A 17,491-nucleotide genomic window follows, 5' to 3' on the forward strand; every position below is an offset into this window, starting at 1 on the left:
CCCCGCCACCGGAAATGCGTCCATCGCGCGCCGGAAGGGGGCTGTGCGCGGGGCTGGGGGGGCAGCCGCGTGCGGGCGCGAGCGGGCGGAAGCGGCGAGAGCCGCGCGTAGGAGCTTCCGGCGGAGCGGGCGGTGTGTCGGGAGCGAGTAACGGCGGCGGCGGGAGGGAACGCGGAGAGCTGCAGCCATGGTGAGCCGGGGCGAGGGCGAGGGGGGTCCCGCTGGACCCCGGTGCTCGGTGTAACGGGAGGTGCGTGTGGGGGGGATGTGTGTGTCTTTTGCAGACGGTGGGAAAGAGCAGCAAGATGCTGCAGCACATCGACTACCGCATGCGGTGCATCCTGCAGGACGGTCGCGTCTTCATCGGCACCTTCAAGGCCTTCGACAAGCACATGAACCTCATCCTTTGCGACTGCGACGAATTCCGCAAGATCAAGTGAGCGGCGCGGCCCGCGGTGCCCCCCGCCCCAAGCCCTGCCCGCTCCGCTGCGGCGGGAGGCGGCGGGGACATTTGCCCGCCCGGAGCGGAGAGCCGACACGGCAGCGGATGCTGCCAGCCTCTGCAGAAACAGCCGTGGCTTTAGTCTCGTTTGTCAAATCCCCAGACTACCAAGGTTCAAGGGGGACGTTGTTTCAGTTCTTTCCCGATAACCGCAATACACCTGCATGTGATGCCAATGTAGTCGCTCTAACAGTTACCCATCACAGGAGAAAAATAATGGAGAATATACACATCTTGGCTTAGACTTTGTGTGTGCTTAGTTTGAGGCATATAAAAATGTGGTTTTTATGGTAGGTTCTCCTCTCTAGAATAGCCAAGTCATATATTCTATTGCAAATTCAAAGAGCATTGATTTCCCCCCCCCCTCCCTCCCCGCAACGTTTTCTTTCTTTTCTCACTAGACCTAAAAATTCAAAACAGCCGGAGCGGGAAGAGAAACGAGTCCTTGGTCTTGTGTTGCTGCGAGGAGAAAACCTGGTGTCCATGACAGTTGAAGGACCACCTCCAAAAGACGTAAGGAGAATGAGCACAGAACTAACGAGACCGGAGGGATTTCTGATAAATTTGCTTCCTTGTAGGAGAATGCTACTACAGGGTTGTCCTAGACTTCCAGATGCTCTTGTGACTAGGTCCAACAAATTTTACTGCAGGAAGTTCTAATCCCTTTGGGGATTTGGACATTAATTGGGCAAAAGAGGGCTGTGGGCATCCCTAGGATCTGAGGATTTTTCCTTTGATAAATCTTTCTTTTGGGGGGGGTCTGTTTGCAGACTGGAATTGCCCGTGTACCTCTTGCCGGAGCTGCTGGAGGACCTGGAGTTGGGAGAGCAGCAGGGAGAGGTGTCCCAGCCGGTGCACCCATGCCACAGGCTCCAGCAGGATTAGCTGGCCCTGTCAGAGGAGTAGGAGGACCATCCCAGCAGGTGAGCTGTCGTGACCCATTAGAAAAGAGTTGTCTGTTGTATTCTGGGGTCACTTTTAATTCTTGGTACCAATGTGATGCAAGAAACTGGTGGAGTGGAAGAACTGTAATCTTAGTTTCTGTTACCAGGGAGTTTGAGCCTAGCAAGGCTTTTTGGTACTAGATTCCCCTATGTGTATATACCACGCAGCTGCTCGCTCACTCCCCCCACCCCTGTGGGATGAGTGAGAGAGTTGGAAGAGCAAAAGGAAAAAAAACCAAAACCACAAAAACTTGTGGGTTGAGATAAGAACAATAAGAAGAGTTTAATAATTAAAATAATCATTATTATTATGATAATAGCAATAATGATAATATAATAAAAAGGAAAAGGGGAAAAAGGAAAAAACTAGAAACACAAACGATACAACCGCTCACCACCTGCTGACTGACGCTGCCAGTCCCCAAGTCGCGATTGCTCTCAGCCTTCCCTGGCCAGTTCCTCACAGTTAACATACTGGGCATGACATTACATGATATGGAATATCCCTTTGGCCAATTTGAATCTGCTCTCATAGCTGTGCCCCCTCCCCTCCCGGCTTCTTGTGCCCCCGGCAGAGCATGGGAAGCTACAAAAGTCCTTGGCTAGTATAAGCACTGCCCAGCAACAACTAAAACGTCGGTGTGTTACCAACATTGTTTTCATACTAAGTCCAAAGCACAGCAGTGTGCCAGCTATGGTGAAGAAAATTAACTCTATCCCACCTGAAACCATGACAGTATCCACCCCTTATTCCATACCATTTATGTCATGCTCAGGTCCCATACTATCCAATACAACTTCAATAACCCCCACCTGCCTTCTCATCCTTTAATAGAATATACAGATTTCATTTATTCCCCATGTCTATGGACCACCCCTGTAAAATGTCTGTGAAGTGTCCATTTAGTTAATTTAGTCCATGACTTTGGGCTCCATCTATTGTACAAGTCTTTCAGGGCCGGAGAGATGGTGCATGTGGTGTTGGATTGTTGCACGCTGAAGTCAGTCCTTGTTCCATCACCACTGCCCTTTTCTTGGTTCAATGAAAGTTGGTTTTTTTATTATTTTTAATTTGGGAGATTCCCACCATGATACCATTGATATGGCATATAGCGACCATAGTAGTGATGACATAAAACATAATATAGCAATTAACAGCATACCATTAAGATCATTCGCTGTTTTCACCCAAAATCAAACCCCCTTGAGGTATACACCGGCCTCCTCCATCCTCCTGCATCACCCACCAAGTGCACCCAGGTCCTTGAGCAAAAGCAATCCCACAAATGGGTTTGCCTTTGCCTGAGGCAGGAATAACCCAGACTGTTTTCCCCAGCATATTTTTTATGTGCACTACAGGGACTCTCTCCCTTTCCACAGTACGTAAGGGTTCTGACTGGGCAGGGCCAGCTCAATTGGCAGATCCCCTCGTGTTGACTAACCAGGTGGCTTTTGCTAAATGTGTATCCCAGTGTTTAAATGTTCCACCCCCCATTGCTCTCAGTGTAGTTTTTAATAGTCAATTGTATCTTTTGATTTTCCCAGAGGCTGGTGCGTGATAGGGGATGGGATACACCCACTCAATGCCATGCTCTTTGGCCCAGGTGTCTAGGAGGTTGTTTCAGAAATGAGTCCCATTGTCTGACTCGATTCTCTCTGGGGTGCCATGTCGCCACAGGACTTGTTTTTTCAGGTCCAGGATAGTGTTGCGGGCAGTGGTGTGGGGCACGGGGTATGATTCCGGCCAACCAGTGGTTGCTTCCACCATTGTAAGCACATGGCGCTTGCCTTGGCAGGTCTGTGGGAGTGTGATATAGTCGATCTGCCAGGCCTGCCTGTATTTATATTTCAGCCATCGTCCCCCATACCACAGAGGCTTTACCCGCTTCGCTTGCTTGATTGCAGCACATGTTTCACATTCATGGATAACCTGCGCAATAGCATCCATGGTCAAGTCCACCCCTCAGTCATGAGCCCACCTGTACGTTGCAACTCTCCCTTGGTGGCCTGAGGTGTCATGGGCCCACCGAGCTAGAAATATATCACCTGTATGTTGCCAATCCAGATCTATCTGAGCTGCTTCAGTCTTAGCAGCCTGATCCACCTGCTGGTTGTTTCGATGTTCTTCAGTGGCCTGACTCTTGGGGACGTGAGCATCCCACATGGCGTACTTTTACAACCAGGTTCTCTACCCGGGCAGCAATATCTTGCCACAATGCAGCAGCCCAGATGGGTTTGCCTCTGCGCTGCCAGTTGCTCTGCTTCCACTGCTGTAAGCACCCCCACAGGGCATTTGCCACCATCCAGGAGTCAGTATAGAGACAGATCACTGGCCACTTTTCCCGTTCAGCGATGTCTAAGGCCAGCTGGATGGCCTTTACCTCTGCAAACTGGCTTGATTCACCTTCTCCTTCAGCAGTTTCTGCTACTTGTCGTGTAGGACTCCATACAGCAGCCTTCCATCTCTGGTGCTCTCCCACAAGGCGACAGGACCCATCAGTGAACAGGGCATTCTGCTTTTCATCTTCTGACAGTTTGTTATACAGTGGGGCTTCTTCAGCACGTGTCACCTCCTCCTCTGGTGATGTTCCAAAGTCTTTGCCTTCTGGCCAGTCCATAATCACTTCCAAGATTCCTGGGCGACTGGGGTTTCCTACTCGAGCCCGCTGGGTGATCAGTGCAACCCATTTACTCCACGTAGCATCAGTTGCATGGTGTGTAGAGGGGACGTTTCCTTTGAACATCCAGCCCAGCACTGGCAGTCGGGGTGCCAGGAGCAGCTGTGCTTCAGTACCAACCATTTCTGAAGCAGATCAAACCCCTTCATATGCTGCCAATATCTCTTCTTCAGTTGGAATATAGCGGGCTTCAGACCCTCTGTATCCCTGACTCCAACACCCATGGGGTCAACCTCGGGTCTCCCCTGGTGCTTTCTGCCAGAGGCTCCAGGTAGGACCATTTTCCCCTGCTGTGGTGTAGAGCATATTTTTTACATCTTGTCCTGCCCGGACTGGCCCAAGGGCTACTGCATGAACTGTCTCCTATTTAATCTGTTCAAAGGCCTGTTGTTGCTCAGGGCCCCATTTGAAGTCATTCTTCCAGGTCACTTGATAGAGAGGGCTTATGGTCAGACTGTAACCTGGAATATGCATTCTCCAAAAACCCACAATGCCCCAAAAAGCTTGTGTTTCCTTTTCGCTAGTCGGTGGAGACATGGCTGCTATTTGTTGATCACATCTATTGGAATCTGACGACGTCCATCTTGCCATTTTATTCCTCAGAACTGGATCACTTCTGTGGGTCCCTTAACTTTACTTTGTTTTATGGCAAAACTGGCCTTCGGAAGGATTGGACTATTTTCTTCCCTTTCTCAAAAACTTCTGCTGTGTTGCCCCACACGATGATGTCATCAATGTATTGTAGGTCTTCGGGAGCTCCACCTTGTCCAAGCATTATGGATCAGTCCATGGCAAATGGTAGGGCTGTGTTTCCACCCCTGGGGCAGTCAATTCCAGGTGTACTGGAGACCCCTCCAAGTAAAAGCAAACTGTGGCCTGCACTCTGCTGCCAGAGGGATTGAGAAGAATGCATTAGTGATATCAGTTGTGGCATACCACTTGGCCGCCTTGGACTCCAGTTCGTATTGAAATTCTAGCGTGTCTGGCACAGCAGCACTCAACGGTGGAGTGACTTCATTCAGGCCACGATAGTCTACTGTTAGTCTCCACTCTCCATTAGACTTCCGCACTGGCCATATGGGACTGTTAAAGGGTTGGCTCTCCAGACGGTGAATGAGCTCATGGATGGGAATCAGAGAGTCTCTGTTGGTGCGATATTGCCGCCGGTGCACTGTTGTGGTGGCGATCGGCACCTGTTGTTCTTTGACCTTCAGCAACCCCACAACAGAAGGGTCCTTCGAGAGACCGGGCAAGGCAGACAGCTGTTTAATTTCATCTGTCTCCAAGGCAGCTACACCAAAAGCCCACCTGTACTCTTTTGGGTCCTTGAAATACCCTCTCCTGAGGCAGTCTGTGCCAAGGATGCACGGCGCCTCTGGGCCAGTCACAATGGGGTGCTTCTGCCACTCATTGCCAGTTAGGCTCACTTCGGCCTCCCATACAGTTAACCCTTGGGATCCCCCTGTCACGCCAGCAATGCTGATGGGTTCTGCCCCTATATAGTTTGATGGCATTAGGGTGCACTGGTGTCCACTAAAGCTTTATACTCCTGTGCGTCGGACGTGTCAGGCCATCTAATCCACACAGTCCAGTAAACCCAGTTGTCCCTTTCCTCCACCTGGCTGGAGGCAGGGCCCCTCTATTCCTGATCATAGTATTTGTTACTCACTTCTTGGAAATATGAATCACAAGTGTCTCTGTTAGGATCAGAAATAAAATCGGCACTTCTACTCCTCTGCCTGGGGAATTGCTTACTGGAAACTGGAGCAGCAGCTTTCCTGTAACCCCTCTTAGTGATTGTTTTTCTTTGCAGCTCATGTACCCATGCCTCTAGGGTCAAGGTAGGTTTTCCATCCCACTTGCTTATGTCCTCGCCATGGTCACGCAGGTAAAAACATAGGGTGCCCCGTGGTGTATGTCCTCTCTCTTGAGCAGAAGGATGCTTATTCCTAATGTCCGAGATACTGGTCTGTACCAGTGGGGAGTAGGACATATCTTCTTTGAGTTGCTGGACTTCCCGGGACAGTTTCTCCACAGCTGAGACGAGGGAGGAAGAGAGATTTGCTTTGTAATCCCGGAGTTTATCAATCACCTTTGCCACCCTTGGTGCCTCGTCATCTTTCCAGGACATTACTGCCAATGAGTTTCCGTGCATCGATGGTGTGTTCTGTACAAGCTTCCACCACATGGGTCGTGTGCACTGGCCTTCGTCTGGATCTTTGGATGACTGTTGATCACTATAAATCACCTCACGCACAGCTAGTTCCCTCAGGTACTGGGTACCTTTCTCCATAGTCATGCATTTTTCTAGGCAATATACAATATCTTCCTTGAAGGGATGCCTTTCTCCTACACTGGACAGGAGTTGCCTCCAGAAGCTGAGGGCTTGTGTTACTTTTCCAATTGCTTTGTCAATGCCCTCTTCCCTAGAAAGGGATCCCAGTTGTTTGGCTTCCTTCCCCTCTAATTCCAGGCTAATGGCCCTGTAATCCCAGCATCAGAACAGCCAGGTGGCAATGTGCTCACCTGAATGACAGCTGAAATCTTTTCGCATATCGCAGCTCACTCAAGGACAGGGATCGGGTAGTTTCCATTTCTTGTACGAGTTATTCCTCCTCTTCTCCTTGTGATGGCCCTGCTTCTTCATCATCTCTTTCTAAATGAGTTGACTTTCTCTTCCAGGATTTCTTCTTGTGTATAGGGGCGACTGATACTGGCACGTGTTGATCCTCTGATTCAGCTGCAACACTTGTCACCGGGGTTGGAGTAGCTGCAGTGTCTGTCGTGGGGGTTTGAGTGGCTGCAGCGCTTGTTGCTTTCCTTGTCTTTGTCTTTTTAGATCCAGAGGCCTTCTCTTCCCCTTGGGGGTACTGAATAGTGTTAAACAGGGCTCAATAGGCATGGGCCAGGCCCCAGCACATTGCAGTGATTTGTATCTCTTTGGAGTTGCCAGGGTGACAACATACTTCCTCCAAATATTCTCATTTTTCAGGATTCTGCACTTGTTCAGGAGTAAAGTCCCACATCACGGGGGGTGCCCACCGTCTTAGGCATTTGCCCATACTATCCCACATACCCTGCCACACATAGCTATCGAGCCTTGGGACAGATCTCTGGATGATATTCTTAAAGTGCTTATTAACCTTAGACAGAACTGACACTGTCTGCCAAAGCAATATCAACAGATGTATCTTGACTACCCAAGGATGTTCAAGATACTGAAAAGTTGTTGTAATGAAGGAGGAGGCATTACAGCAGATGGTAGCTAAGGTGCCATTCTGTATTTCCTCCATAAAAATCTCTCAGAGCAGGAGTTACAATTGCTAATTGTCTCCATGAGGTGGTACCCGACGTACAGTAACAGCTTCAATATAAACTTCAAATACCAAACAAAACTCAAGGCCAATATTTTAAAAATAACTCTCCCAGGCAAAACATCGCTAATCCCTGCAGAGCACAGCAGACCACACAAACCAACACCAATCTTTAACAGACACAGCAAATACAAGAGCATGATGCAGATCAGATAAACTACTATTGAGAGCAGAGCCTATGCTGTGACCAGCAACTGTTATCATCTCAACCCTTCGTGCCCCATGTTGGGCACCAAAAAGGACTGTCATGGTTCAGCCCCAGTCGGCAGCTAAGCACCACGCAGCCGCTCGCTCACTCCCCCCACCCCTGTGGGACGGGGGAGAGAATTAGAAGAGCAAAAGAAGAAAAAACCCAAACCCAAAAACTTGTGGGTTGAGATAAGAACAGTTTAATAATTAAAATAAAATAATAATGATGATGATAATGATTATGATGATAATAATGATCATATAATAAAAAAGGAAAAGGGGAAAAAAAAAAACCAACACAAACGATACAACCGCTCACCACCTGCTGACTGATGCTGTCGGTCCCCGAGCCGCGATTGCTCCCAGCCTCCCCCAGCCAGTTCCTCACAGTTAACATACTGGGCATGACATTACATGATATGGAATATCCCTTTGGCCAGTTTGAATCCGCTCTCTTAGCTGTGCCCCCTCCCCTCCCGGCTTCTTGTGCCCCCAGCAGAGCATGGGAAGCTAGAAGAGTCCTTGACTAGTACAAGCACTGCCCAGCAACAACTAAAACATGGGTGTGTTACCAACATTGTTTTCATACTAAGTCCAAAGCACAGCACTGTGCCAGCTACAGCAAAGAAAATTAACTCTACCCCAGCTGAAACCCTGACACCCTAGGAACTCTGTCTTACATAGTGGGAGGAAAGGCTTGAGAAGTGCAGCTTCTTGCACAGAATTCAAGTGGTATCCATGGAATTATATTACAGGTTTGTAGCATTATTTAATATGCTAAGAAGAGACTGGCATAATTTTCTGAAGAGGTAATAATTTAAATCTTGCTTATTTCTTAGTTATTAATGTAAAGCAGGTGTTGTGCTGTTTCTCTGTGAGCCTGTTTATTTTGTTTACAGGTGATGACACCTCAGGGTCGTGGAACAGTTGCAGCTGCTGCTGCAGCAGCCACTGCTAGCATAGCAGGAGCCCCAACTCAGTACACGCCAGGGCGTGGGGGTCCTCCCCCACCCATGAGCAGAGGAGCACCTCCTCCAGGTAGGAATTACTCCACAGCATGGGGCAGCAAGGAGCTCACATTATGTGGCAAGGCTGGTGGTAAAGAGGTATTTATTTTTGAATATTCAGCTGGATTTATGTGCTTGTTCTTTCTTTGGCTTAAGGAATGATGGGACCTCCTCCAGGCATGAGACCACCTATGGGCCCACCGATGGGAATGCCACCTGGCCGAGGTGCTCCGATGGGAATGCCCCCACCAGGCATGAGACCACCACCCCCAGGAATGAGAGGTGAGCAGAGGTTATCTTAAATGCCTAGAAGCTGTAAGAAGCCATAACAAATAAAATGTTTGACGGGTGCTATGTTTCAGTGCCTCCCTTGCTCTGGTAGTTGTCAGTAAATGCCTCAGTGTCAAAAAAGGGGTCCTTTTGAGCATGTCAAAAACGTCCTTCTGGTTTAGCCTTGCTTCCTCTTTCCTCTTCAATATTCACCTCGTTCCTTTATTCCCAGGACCCCCTCCACCTGGCATGCGTCCTCCAAGGCCGTAAGATATTCTGTAATGTACCTTAGAACTGTGAGAAGACTGATGAAGGGAATATACCAAGCAGTACCACCTGTCAGAACTTTGCTATGTATATTTTATATTTACTGCTTGTAAAGTTGGCCCTTTTTAATAAAGTTGGAAAACCCAATACTTTGAGTCACTGTTGTGCTGGTCTGTTTCAGGAGTGCAGCCCTTACCTTTCACTGCTGCACTTGGGTCACCGTAGAAGAGCAAGTTTGAAGCAAAAAGCTCACTTTGTATTGACAGCCCAGAAGTTAACAGATTTAGGTCAATGTTGGCCTGTGTTCCTTATAGGAATTAAAGCATATCAATGACATTGTAGCAAGCCTGATGGAAAAAAAATTATTGGGATGGTGGAGATATCAAAATATTAAACTGTTTGAATTTTTGCTGAAATTAACTATGGGTTACTGATCAGAATTCTCCCCGCTTCATTCACAGTGGAACAAGTAAAATGGTGCCTATATTAGGAACAGTGATCTCTGATGCTCTGCATTAAGCTGCTGCTTAATAGCCTACAGTAAACTTGCTTGTTAGTTATAGGTGGAGCTGCATGTGAAAAAAAAACAAGCCAGGATGAGCAAATTATCATTAATTCTGTACGGTCAGGTAAACCACCCTGCACTCTAGTTGTAGTCTTCCCTTCTTGCCTCAGCTTACAGCTGCTTTCTTTTCAGTTAGGAGGAAGCTGTCTGTGCCCCTGGCCCCTTGGGGATAATCCTGTGTTCAGACAGTAGTATCCTCTTGGAGATTTGTTTTAACTCCTGTGACTGTTATCTCTGAAGCCATCTTTGTGAGAGTCAGTCTGAACATTTTTCAATGTTTTTTCCCCTACTTTAGAAATAGGCTCTCCACCATAGAAATGGCTTTCAGCCATGCTAACCATGGAGATCACAGAAGTATATGAACAAAGCAATAAGTGTTCTCCAGTTTTTGCCCTAAAGACAACTTGACTTAGATGTACTAAAAGTCTGATAGAAAGATGTAACATATGCCAGCCCTCAGGTGTTCTAGCTATACTATAAACCAGAGCAAACATTTTAGAAAACAACAACAAAAAAATCAATCCTTTATTGCATGGGCTGCTGAAGATGTTTTCACGTAGGGTCTTCAAGTAGGTATTAACAAACATCCCAAAGCTGTTCCAGAACTTGAAGAAAAATTATTCCATTTTACTGAAATTGTCTCCTTGCAACACAAAGAAATCCAGGCCCTGGAGACAGCGTGTCTGAAATGTCCAAGTTAGCCATTTGGTAATTGCCAAGAGTTCTTACTTTCTCTTGTACCTGAAAGAGAAGATACTTGAAATTACATTCCACCAGCCTGACTCTCAATGATAGATAAGGAGCAGCACTGAGCATTTTCTAGGCAATGCTCTCCCACAGAGAAGCCTAGGTATGTGCTATTAAAGGCAGTATCCTTGACTGCCCCAGCATCAGACCTGCGGTAGGCGGTTAAGCTACTGCAGAGCCAACAACCCTGTTCAAAGGCCCTTGCTAAAAATCAGAAGAGGAGGAAAGAGACAGCAGAAAAAATAATAAGTAAAAGGAGCTATACCTGGACTTGGATTTGAAGTTTCCTCCTTTCCTATGCTGGGTCATACCCAAGCGTTTTCGATCTTCATATGATGGGCTTTTTAAGAGAGAAGGGAAGGTAAGACAAAAAACTATGGAAGTACATCAATAGCACAAGTACTTCTGGCAAGAATCCCTTTTCTGCTCTGCCCACCTTTTTTCCCCAATATCAAAGTACCCCTGAGAAAGGCCAGAGATGCAAAAAAACAAAAGTCACACCTAATAATGTCTGGACTAATATACAACTGCTAAAACATTACCCGGCACGGTACTGCTTCAGAGCCTTCCTGCTTGTGTTGGTAAGCTCTTCGTCAAACACAGACAGTTTTTTCTTCCGCTTGGGGCCTAACACAGAGACAATAGTCAGAACATTGGCTGTAAAGACAAGGCCACAGCATCATCTTGTTTACTAGAGCCCAGTAGTCTTGAGCACACCAATTAGCCTAATGAGCAGGAAAAGCAACGACTCCTCTCTGGAAATGCTCGCCCTGGCCCGCACTGGTGGCCGTCCCCTCAAAGATCAGCGCCTCCCTCTAGACAAACTAGTTTAGTTTACCTATTTGTAACAAAGTAACTGGCAGAAGGTAAGTCAGCTGTAAAACAAAAGTCTCCACCTGCTGGTGCTGCTGCTGGTTCCTCTTCTGGCAAGGCTCTGGCTCGCTTTGCTCGGCGATTCCTTTTTGCCAGCCGCTCAGCATACATTTGAGATTTCAAGATTTCAAACTGTGACCTCTCCTCTGGCTGAAAGGTGTTAAAATGCAAGTTTACAGTGATGTGAGGTTTTGCTAAGGGAGAACTAGGATGGTCCACCCAGGGTCCTGCTTGTTCATAAATGTACTCACTGTCATTTGGGCTTTTTTCTGTCTGTCCTGCATAAATTTCTTCCTTTTCTTTTTGCCTCGTAATGCTAGGTCAAACTCCTGCAGGGCTTTAGCCACTGGAGAGACAAAGAAAAACAAAGGATAAAGAACCTCTTGAAGTACAGAGTCCAGTTGCAGCTATGGAATTTAACACGGCAGCAGTGTCATGACTCACATTTCTCCTTCTTCCTCTCCTCACGGGTCTGGAACCAGCTCCGCTCCAAACCCTCACCCGCAGCCTCTTGTTTTCCTGTCTCCAACTGCTTCTTTGCCCTATTGATCTGAGATAATTCAAGCAAGTGAGCTCGTGGTGGCTAGAAAAATACCTCTCCCCTTTCTAAAGTAGGCAGGTTAAGTACATTAGGTGTCATTATTTTAGCTGGGATGGAGTTAATTTTTCTTCGCTGTAGCTGGCACAGTGCTGTGTTTTGGATTTAGCATGAAAACAATGTTGATAACACACCGATGTTTTAGTTGTTGTTGGGCAGCGCTTGTACTAGCCAAGGACTTTTGTAGCTTCCCATGCTCTGCCGGGGGCACAAGCAGCTGGGAGGGGAGGGGACGCAGCTAAGAGTGGATTCAAACTGGCCAAAGGGATATTCCATATCATGACATCATGCCCAGTATATTTAAAGGTTGGACTAGATGATCCCTGAGGTCTCTTCCAACTTGTGATTCTGTGATTAATTGGGGGAAGTTGGCCGGGGGACACAGCGATCGCAGCTCAGGGACTGGCAGCATCGGTCAGCAGGTGGTGAGCTTGTGTTTTTTCCCCTTTTTTATTTTAACAGGCTTCATTTCTCTCTCATTTTCCTTATATATTAACATCATCATCATCACCTTTATTACTATTACTATTTTAATTATTAAACTGTTCTTATCTCAACCCATGACTTTTCTTGCTGTTGCACTTCCGATTCTCTCCCCATCCCACAGGGGTGGGGGGAGTGAGCGAGCAGCTGCGTGGTGCTTAGTTGCTGGCTGGGGCTAAACCACAATAGGGTAACTTCTTTATGCCCTATGTGTAGTCCAGATCCTAATAAATAAATAAATAAATAAAATTCCTAAAAAAAAAAAAAAGAGCCCTTACCTGGGCCTCTGACTGCTGCATCTCACGTTCCTCACGCTCTAAGCACAGAACTGCATACACATCTTTCTCTAAATTCTCAATCTTCTCTCGAAATTTTAGTATGACATCTGAAAATGATATGGCGTGAACATCAGAAGCAGCTCATGTAAAGTCCATCCTGGTTTGTAGCACTCCTTTTAGTGTCCCCTCTGTACCATGATATCCCCTGCCTACTGCTCTCCTGCTTTTTACCTCAGTGAAGTGCATACCTTGCGGGAGAATTCTGGCTTTCACTGGTGTTTTGGCAGCCTTCACAATATCTTTCAGCATCTTGCGCTCTTCCTCACCCACAAGTGAAACTGAACGACCAGCCCTGCCTGCTCTTGCTGTCCGCCCCACTCGATGAACGTAGTGTTTGGTGGTGTTGGGCATGGTAAAATTGATTACCTACAACAGAAACAGTGTTAGTAGGGAAAGGATACTTATGGACTCATTAAAAAGCTCAACACTCTAAATACTCACTGTTTTAACACCTTCAATATCAAGTCCACGTGCAGCCACATCTGTAGCTACCAGAATATCAATCTGCTCATCCTTAAAGCGCCTGAGATAAGAGATAGCAAATGCATTAGCAATGAATACAGCAATCCACTTCTGCCCTAAAACTTCCAACTCCTGCCTTTTTTTTGCCTATGATTGCCAACTAAGCCTGCTAATACCTGAGTGCTTCCAGCCGCTGTGCCTGAGAGAGGTTCCCATGAAGCTCCCCGACCCGTAGACCCATCAGCCCAAGCAGGATGTGCATACGGTGAGCTTGCTTCTTGGTCTGGGTGAAAAGCATCACATGATCTGGGAAGGTTCGTGTCAGTAGAGCTGAAAGAAAAGTCCTCTCAGTAGCCTGCTTCATAGTCACCTACTGATTCCAGCTTTTCCTTGCTCATTGCTAACCTGATACAATGGCCTCACGGTCCCCCTCTCGGTTGGGTCTGATCCGGATAAATTCCTGCCGCAGGAAAGGGGCAACATCTGTGTTGCTGTTCACAAAAATTCGGACAGGATTTTTCAGGGAAACAGAAGCCAAATCTTTCACCTACCAAAACAGGTTAAGGAAAAAAGTCCATACAGTCTCTGGTAAAAGACTAGATAAACTTTTATTCAACTTTCTGTGTCAATATGCTTCTCAGCAGCCTGTCTTACCTCCTCTGTCATTGTGGCAGAGAAAAGCATTGTCTGACGGTGGTTGGAGCACAACCTGATTATTTCCTTCATCTGTTCCTCAAAGTATTCATCCAGCATCCTACACAGGAGAAAAACAGCAAGGTAAGGCACCTTCTTCTGGTTCTAGGTAAGAAATATTACTTAAGGCAGGGCAGCAAGACTGCCCTAATGCCTGGGAAAAGAAAAGCAGAACACTACCATCTTATTTTTCACTGCCGTCCTGCTAAGCCTACCTGTCCGCTTCATCCAAAATCAGCACCTCAACACTGCTCAGGTGGAAAGAAGGGCAGTTGTGGAGATGATCAATCAGTCGCCCAGGAGTGGCGATGAGAATGTCTGGCCCAGAGCACAGAGCTGCTTCCTGAGTCTTCACATCTAGGCCACCTGAAAGAGAACGAACATGGACTGCTGACTCCCTGAGCATGCTGCAGCAGAGTACACAGATCCAAATTGCCTCAGGAATAGGAAACAACTCACATGAATAACACATTCACGATAGAAGTGACCCCCACCTTTTCTTTCTCAGAAACCAACAAATAAATAGCATGGCACAGTATTGGAAAGTGAGATTTTAAACCATAGCACACCTACTAGAAGCATGCCTGCAATAACTGAACAGCCTCCAGTTCTATACCACAGAACTCCCAGTTCCGTATTGCAGTTTACAGCGGGCTGTACGGTTCACACAAGCAACTTAATACTCACCTACAGCAAGGCAAGTTGTGACACTGCTGAACTGCGCCAGCTGTTTTGTGACAGAGTGCACCTGAATACCCAGTTCTCGTGTTGGCACTAGAACCAACACCCGTGTAATTGGAGCCTGACGAGGTTTGTAAATCAGGCGCTCAAGGACAGGCAAGATGAAAGCAGCTGTTTTACCTAAAGAAGAAAATTAAGAATAATTACAAAGAATTATCAATTGTTGGGCATAGCTGATTCTCCAAGTTTCCTGTGTCCTGCTCAACCCCCTACCTGTCCCAGTAGCAGCACAGGCACAAATATCCTTCCCTAGAAGGCCCACTGGGATACAGGCCTTCTGAATTGGTGTTGGTTGCTTGAAGCCAATTGCTGTGATTGCCTACAAAGGAGACAGAGCAATTAAACTGTGCCTCTGGTATGGCCAGAACTGGAGTGCTGGGCTCATCAGTACACGAGAGACATGGACATACTGGAGAGAGTCCAGCAAAAGGCCACGAAGATTATGAAGGGACCGGAGCATCTCACATAGGAGGAAAGGCTGACAGAGCTGGGACTGTTCTGCCTGCAGAAGAGAAGGGGAGGATCTTATCCATTTATATAAATATCTGAAGGGAAGGCAAAAAGAGGGCAGAGCCAGGCTCTTCTCAGTGGTGCCCAGTGACGGGACCGGAGGCCATGGGCACAGATGGAAACACGGGAGGTTCCCTCTGAACACCAGGAAACACTTTTTCACTGTGAGAGTGACCAAGCACTGGCACAGGTTGCCCAGAGAGATTGTGGAGTCTCCATCCTTGTTGATACTCCAAAGCTGTCTGGACATGCTGTTGGGCAACCAGCTCTAGGTAGCCCTGCTTGAGCAGGGGTTTGGACAAGACGACCTCCAGAGACCCCTTCCAACCTCAGCCATTCTGTGATTCTGTGACAAGTTTCACTAAAGATAGCATTGACATATTGCAAATCAAAGAATGGTTTCCATTATTTCAGAATAACAGCTCCTAAAGGACTATCACACTAGCTCCCACATAATTTCCTTTTCAGAAAGGCTGGAAGAGAATAGGAATTTGACGGTTCTGACCGGTGGAGTGGAGGCTGTACAACATTCTCCAGAGTAACATATGTAATAACTAAACTAGGTAAATACCTTTAGCAAAGGTCGTGAAAGATTCATGTCCTGGAATGACAAGTTCTCATCGTATTGAGAGGCATCTTCAAAAAAGCTCTCTGCTTCCTAGAAACAGCAACAATAACAAAACTGGAACAACACAAGCAGCAACAAAACATGTTACCGAAGGGCTCTGGGCTGTTTCTGAGCTACGGTGTGTTAACCAAAGCCAAATTCCTCCAGAAGACGTGCTGGAGAATGACCTACCATCATTCTGTCCATCACTTACCTTTTCTCCCTTTTTTGATCTCTTCCGTTCCTTCACTTTGACCGTATCTGCAGAAAAAGAGAAACGTGACAGGAATTAACAAGCACAGCTAAACACATAACAAATACGGTAACTACCTTCATCTCATACTTTTTGCCCTGAATGTGTTATTGAGGGAAAAACCTTGGAAACAAGTACAGGCATGCAATAGAGTGAAATGCCAAGCAAATAGCCTTCCTCAGGGACGAGTTCAATGAAAGTGCTATGGCTACCACTCAAAATAAGCTTGACCAAAATCAGAAGGAATGTCACAGAAGGAGAACAACAAAAAATAAGAGGTTCTTGCCCACTCCCAGCAAGGCTTCACCCCAGACTTTTCTCCAGTGAACCAGCTCTGTCAGATTCTTGCCCCTGACCACCTCTCTACGTACTGCTAATACCTGCTTTTGTGAAGATAGTTTCATCATCTAATGAATACTGAGACTCTGCATCCTCTTCTTCGTCCCTACTGAAATCTTCACACTCCTTTTTGATTTGATTATCCTCAGTCTCTGCATCTTCATCTCTCACCTTTGCTTGTTTAGCTTCTCTTTCCTAGAAAAAGATTTTTTTTAAAAGTTTTCAAAAAAGTTTAAAATAAAAGCATAAAAAAGAAGTTTTGAGCTTTTGCTTGTTGTTATTATGAGCCCATTCACAGATACATGGTTTTGCATAGCCTTAAACGCTAACAATTCTGCATTCTCCTCAGTTCAGCAACGCATCAGGTGCGGCTGCAGACCCAGTCGAGGTGATGAGCTGAGGCTCGAGCACTGCAGCTCAGCACGCTTTCAGTCTGTGCCTCCGGAAGGCCAAGCCCATACCAGTATTTTCAGTAATGAGAGAGAAAGATCCTGACCTGGGACTTCCTTTTCTGTCTCACTTTCTCAATCTTCTCATCCAGCGTCGTGGCCGCTCTCTAGGCAGGAAACCACACAAGAGGAGCTGTAAGAGGAGCCCGGGAGAGCGCGGAGCGCTGCGGCCTCAGGCTCTGCGGCCCCGGCCCAGGCCTCACCTTGCCGCGCAGCTGGCGCAGTGCCGCCGCCCAGGCGCCTTCCCCGCCGGCCTCCGCCTCGCCGAAGATGAAGGCAGCGCTGAAGTCTCCTCCTGCGGGGCCCCGGCGCCCGGGGCCCGGCGCCCGGCGCAGCTCCTGCGGTAAAACCGGTGAGCAACGATCGCATCGCGGCCCGGCCCAGCCCAGCTAGGCCCAGGCAGCAGACCCTGCTCAGCCCCACCTCCTCATCCTCGGAGCCCCCAGACTCGGGATCCTCAGGCCCCGCGTCCCCCTCCGCGATGGTGCCCACCAGCCCCAGGCTCTGCAGCATGGCCGCGATCACGGCCCCGCCCCGGAACCGCGCTCCACCACGTCAGCCGGCGCCCGTGCGCGCGCTTGTGGGCGGGGAGACGCCTGGCC

At 47.7% G+C, this 17,491-nt stretch overlaps 2 protein-coding genes across 2 annotated transcripts; one reads left to right on the top strand and one right to left on the bottom strand.

Annotated features, from left to right (window-relative positions):
- The first annotated feature begins 38 nt into the window (after positions 1-38).
- On the top strand, positions 39-9,378 carry SNRPB (small nuclear ribonucleoprotein polypeptides B and B1). The gene is made up of 7 exons (XM_064465659.1): positions 39-190; positions 285-436; positions 904-1,015; positions 1,273-1,425; positions 8,587-8,725; positions 8,851-8,976; positions 9,197-9,378. The coding sequence occupies exons 1-7, from the start codon at positions 188-190 to the stop codon at positions 9,232-9,234; spliced, it is 723 nt and encodes a 240-aa protein (XP_064321729.1). The 5' UTR covers positions 39-187; the 3' UTR covers positions 9,235-9,378.
- A 911-nt stretch (positions 9,379-10,289) lies between these two features.
- Positions 10,290-17,446, bottom strand: DDX27 (DEAD-box helicase 27). Its single transcript, XM_064465644.1, has 21 exons — positions 17,313-17,446; positions 17,093-17,227; positions 16,937-16,996; positions 16,482-16,635; positions 16,063-16,109; positions 15,813-15,899; positions 14,945-15,050; positions 14,678-14,851; positions 14,206-14,356; positions 13,952-14,051; positions 13,703-13,844; positions 13,474-13,627; positions 13,277-13,358; positions 13,024-13,201; positions 12,776-12,882; positions 11,861-11,966; positions 11,668-11,762; positions 11,440-11,566; positions 11,086-11,170; positions 10,809-10,883; positions 10,290-10,537 (listed from the first exon to the last, which is right to left on the bottom strand). Exons 1-21 carry the CDS (start codon positions 17,400-17,402, stop codon positions 10,522-10,524), a joined length of 2,271 nt encoding a protein of 756 aa, XP_064321714.1. The 5' UTR covers positions 17,403-17,446; the 3' UTR covers positions 10,290-10,521.
- Between the last annotated feature and the right edge of the window lie 45 nt (positions 17,447-17,491).

This window comes from Phalacrocorax carbo, chromosome 14, assembly GCF_963921805.1.
Source record: "Phalacrocorax carbo chromosome 14, bPhaCar2.1, whole genome shotgun sequence".
NCBI lineage: Eukaryota > Metazoa > Chordata > Aves > Suliformes > Phalacrocoracidae > Phalacrocorax > Phalacrocorax carbo.

What these genes read in the sequence shown, in the direction of transcription:
- SNRPB (XM_064465659.1), top strand. An exon ending in AAGGACCACCTCCAAAAGAC is followed by an intron (nt 1,016 to 1,272) that starts GTAAGGAGAATG and finishes GTCTGTTTGCAG; the next exon opens with ACTGGAATTGCCCGTGTACC. An exon ending in ACCACCCCCAGGAATGAGAG is followed by an intron (nt 8,977 to 9,196) that starts GTGAGCAGAGGT and finishes CTTTATTCCCAG; the next exon opens with GACCCCCTCCACCTGGCATG.
- DDX27 (XM_064465644.1), bottom strand. Translation starts at nt 17,402, where the DNA reads ATGCTGCAGAGCCTGGGGCTGGTGGGCACCATCGCGGAGGGGGACGCG. An exon ending in CTGCCACAATGACAGAGGAG is followed by an intron (nt 13,845 to 13,951) that starts GTAAGACAGGCT and finishes CTGTTTTGGTAG; the next exon opens with GTGAAAGATTTGGCTTCTGT. An exon ending in TGCAGCAGTCAGAGGCCCAG is followed by an intron (nt 11,967 to 12,775) that starts GTAAGGGCTCTT and finishes GAATTATCTCAG; the next exon opens with ATCAATAGGGCAAAGAAGCA.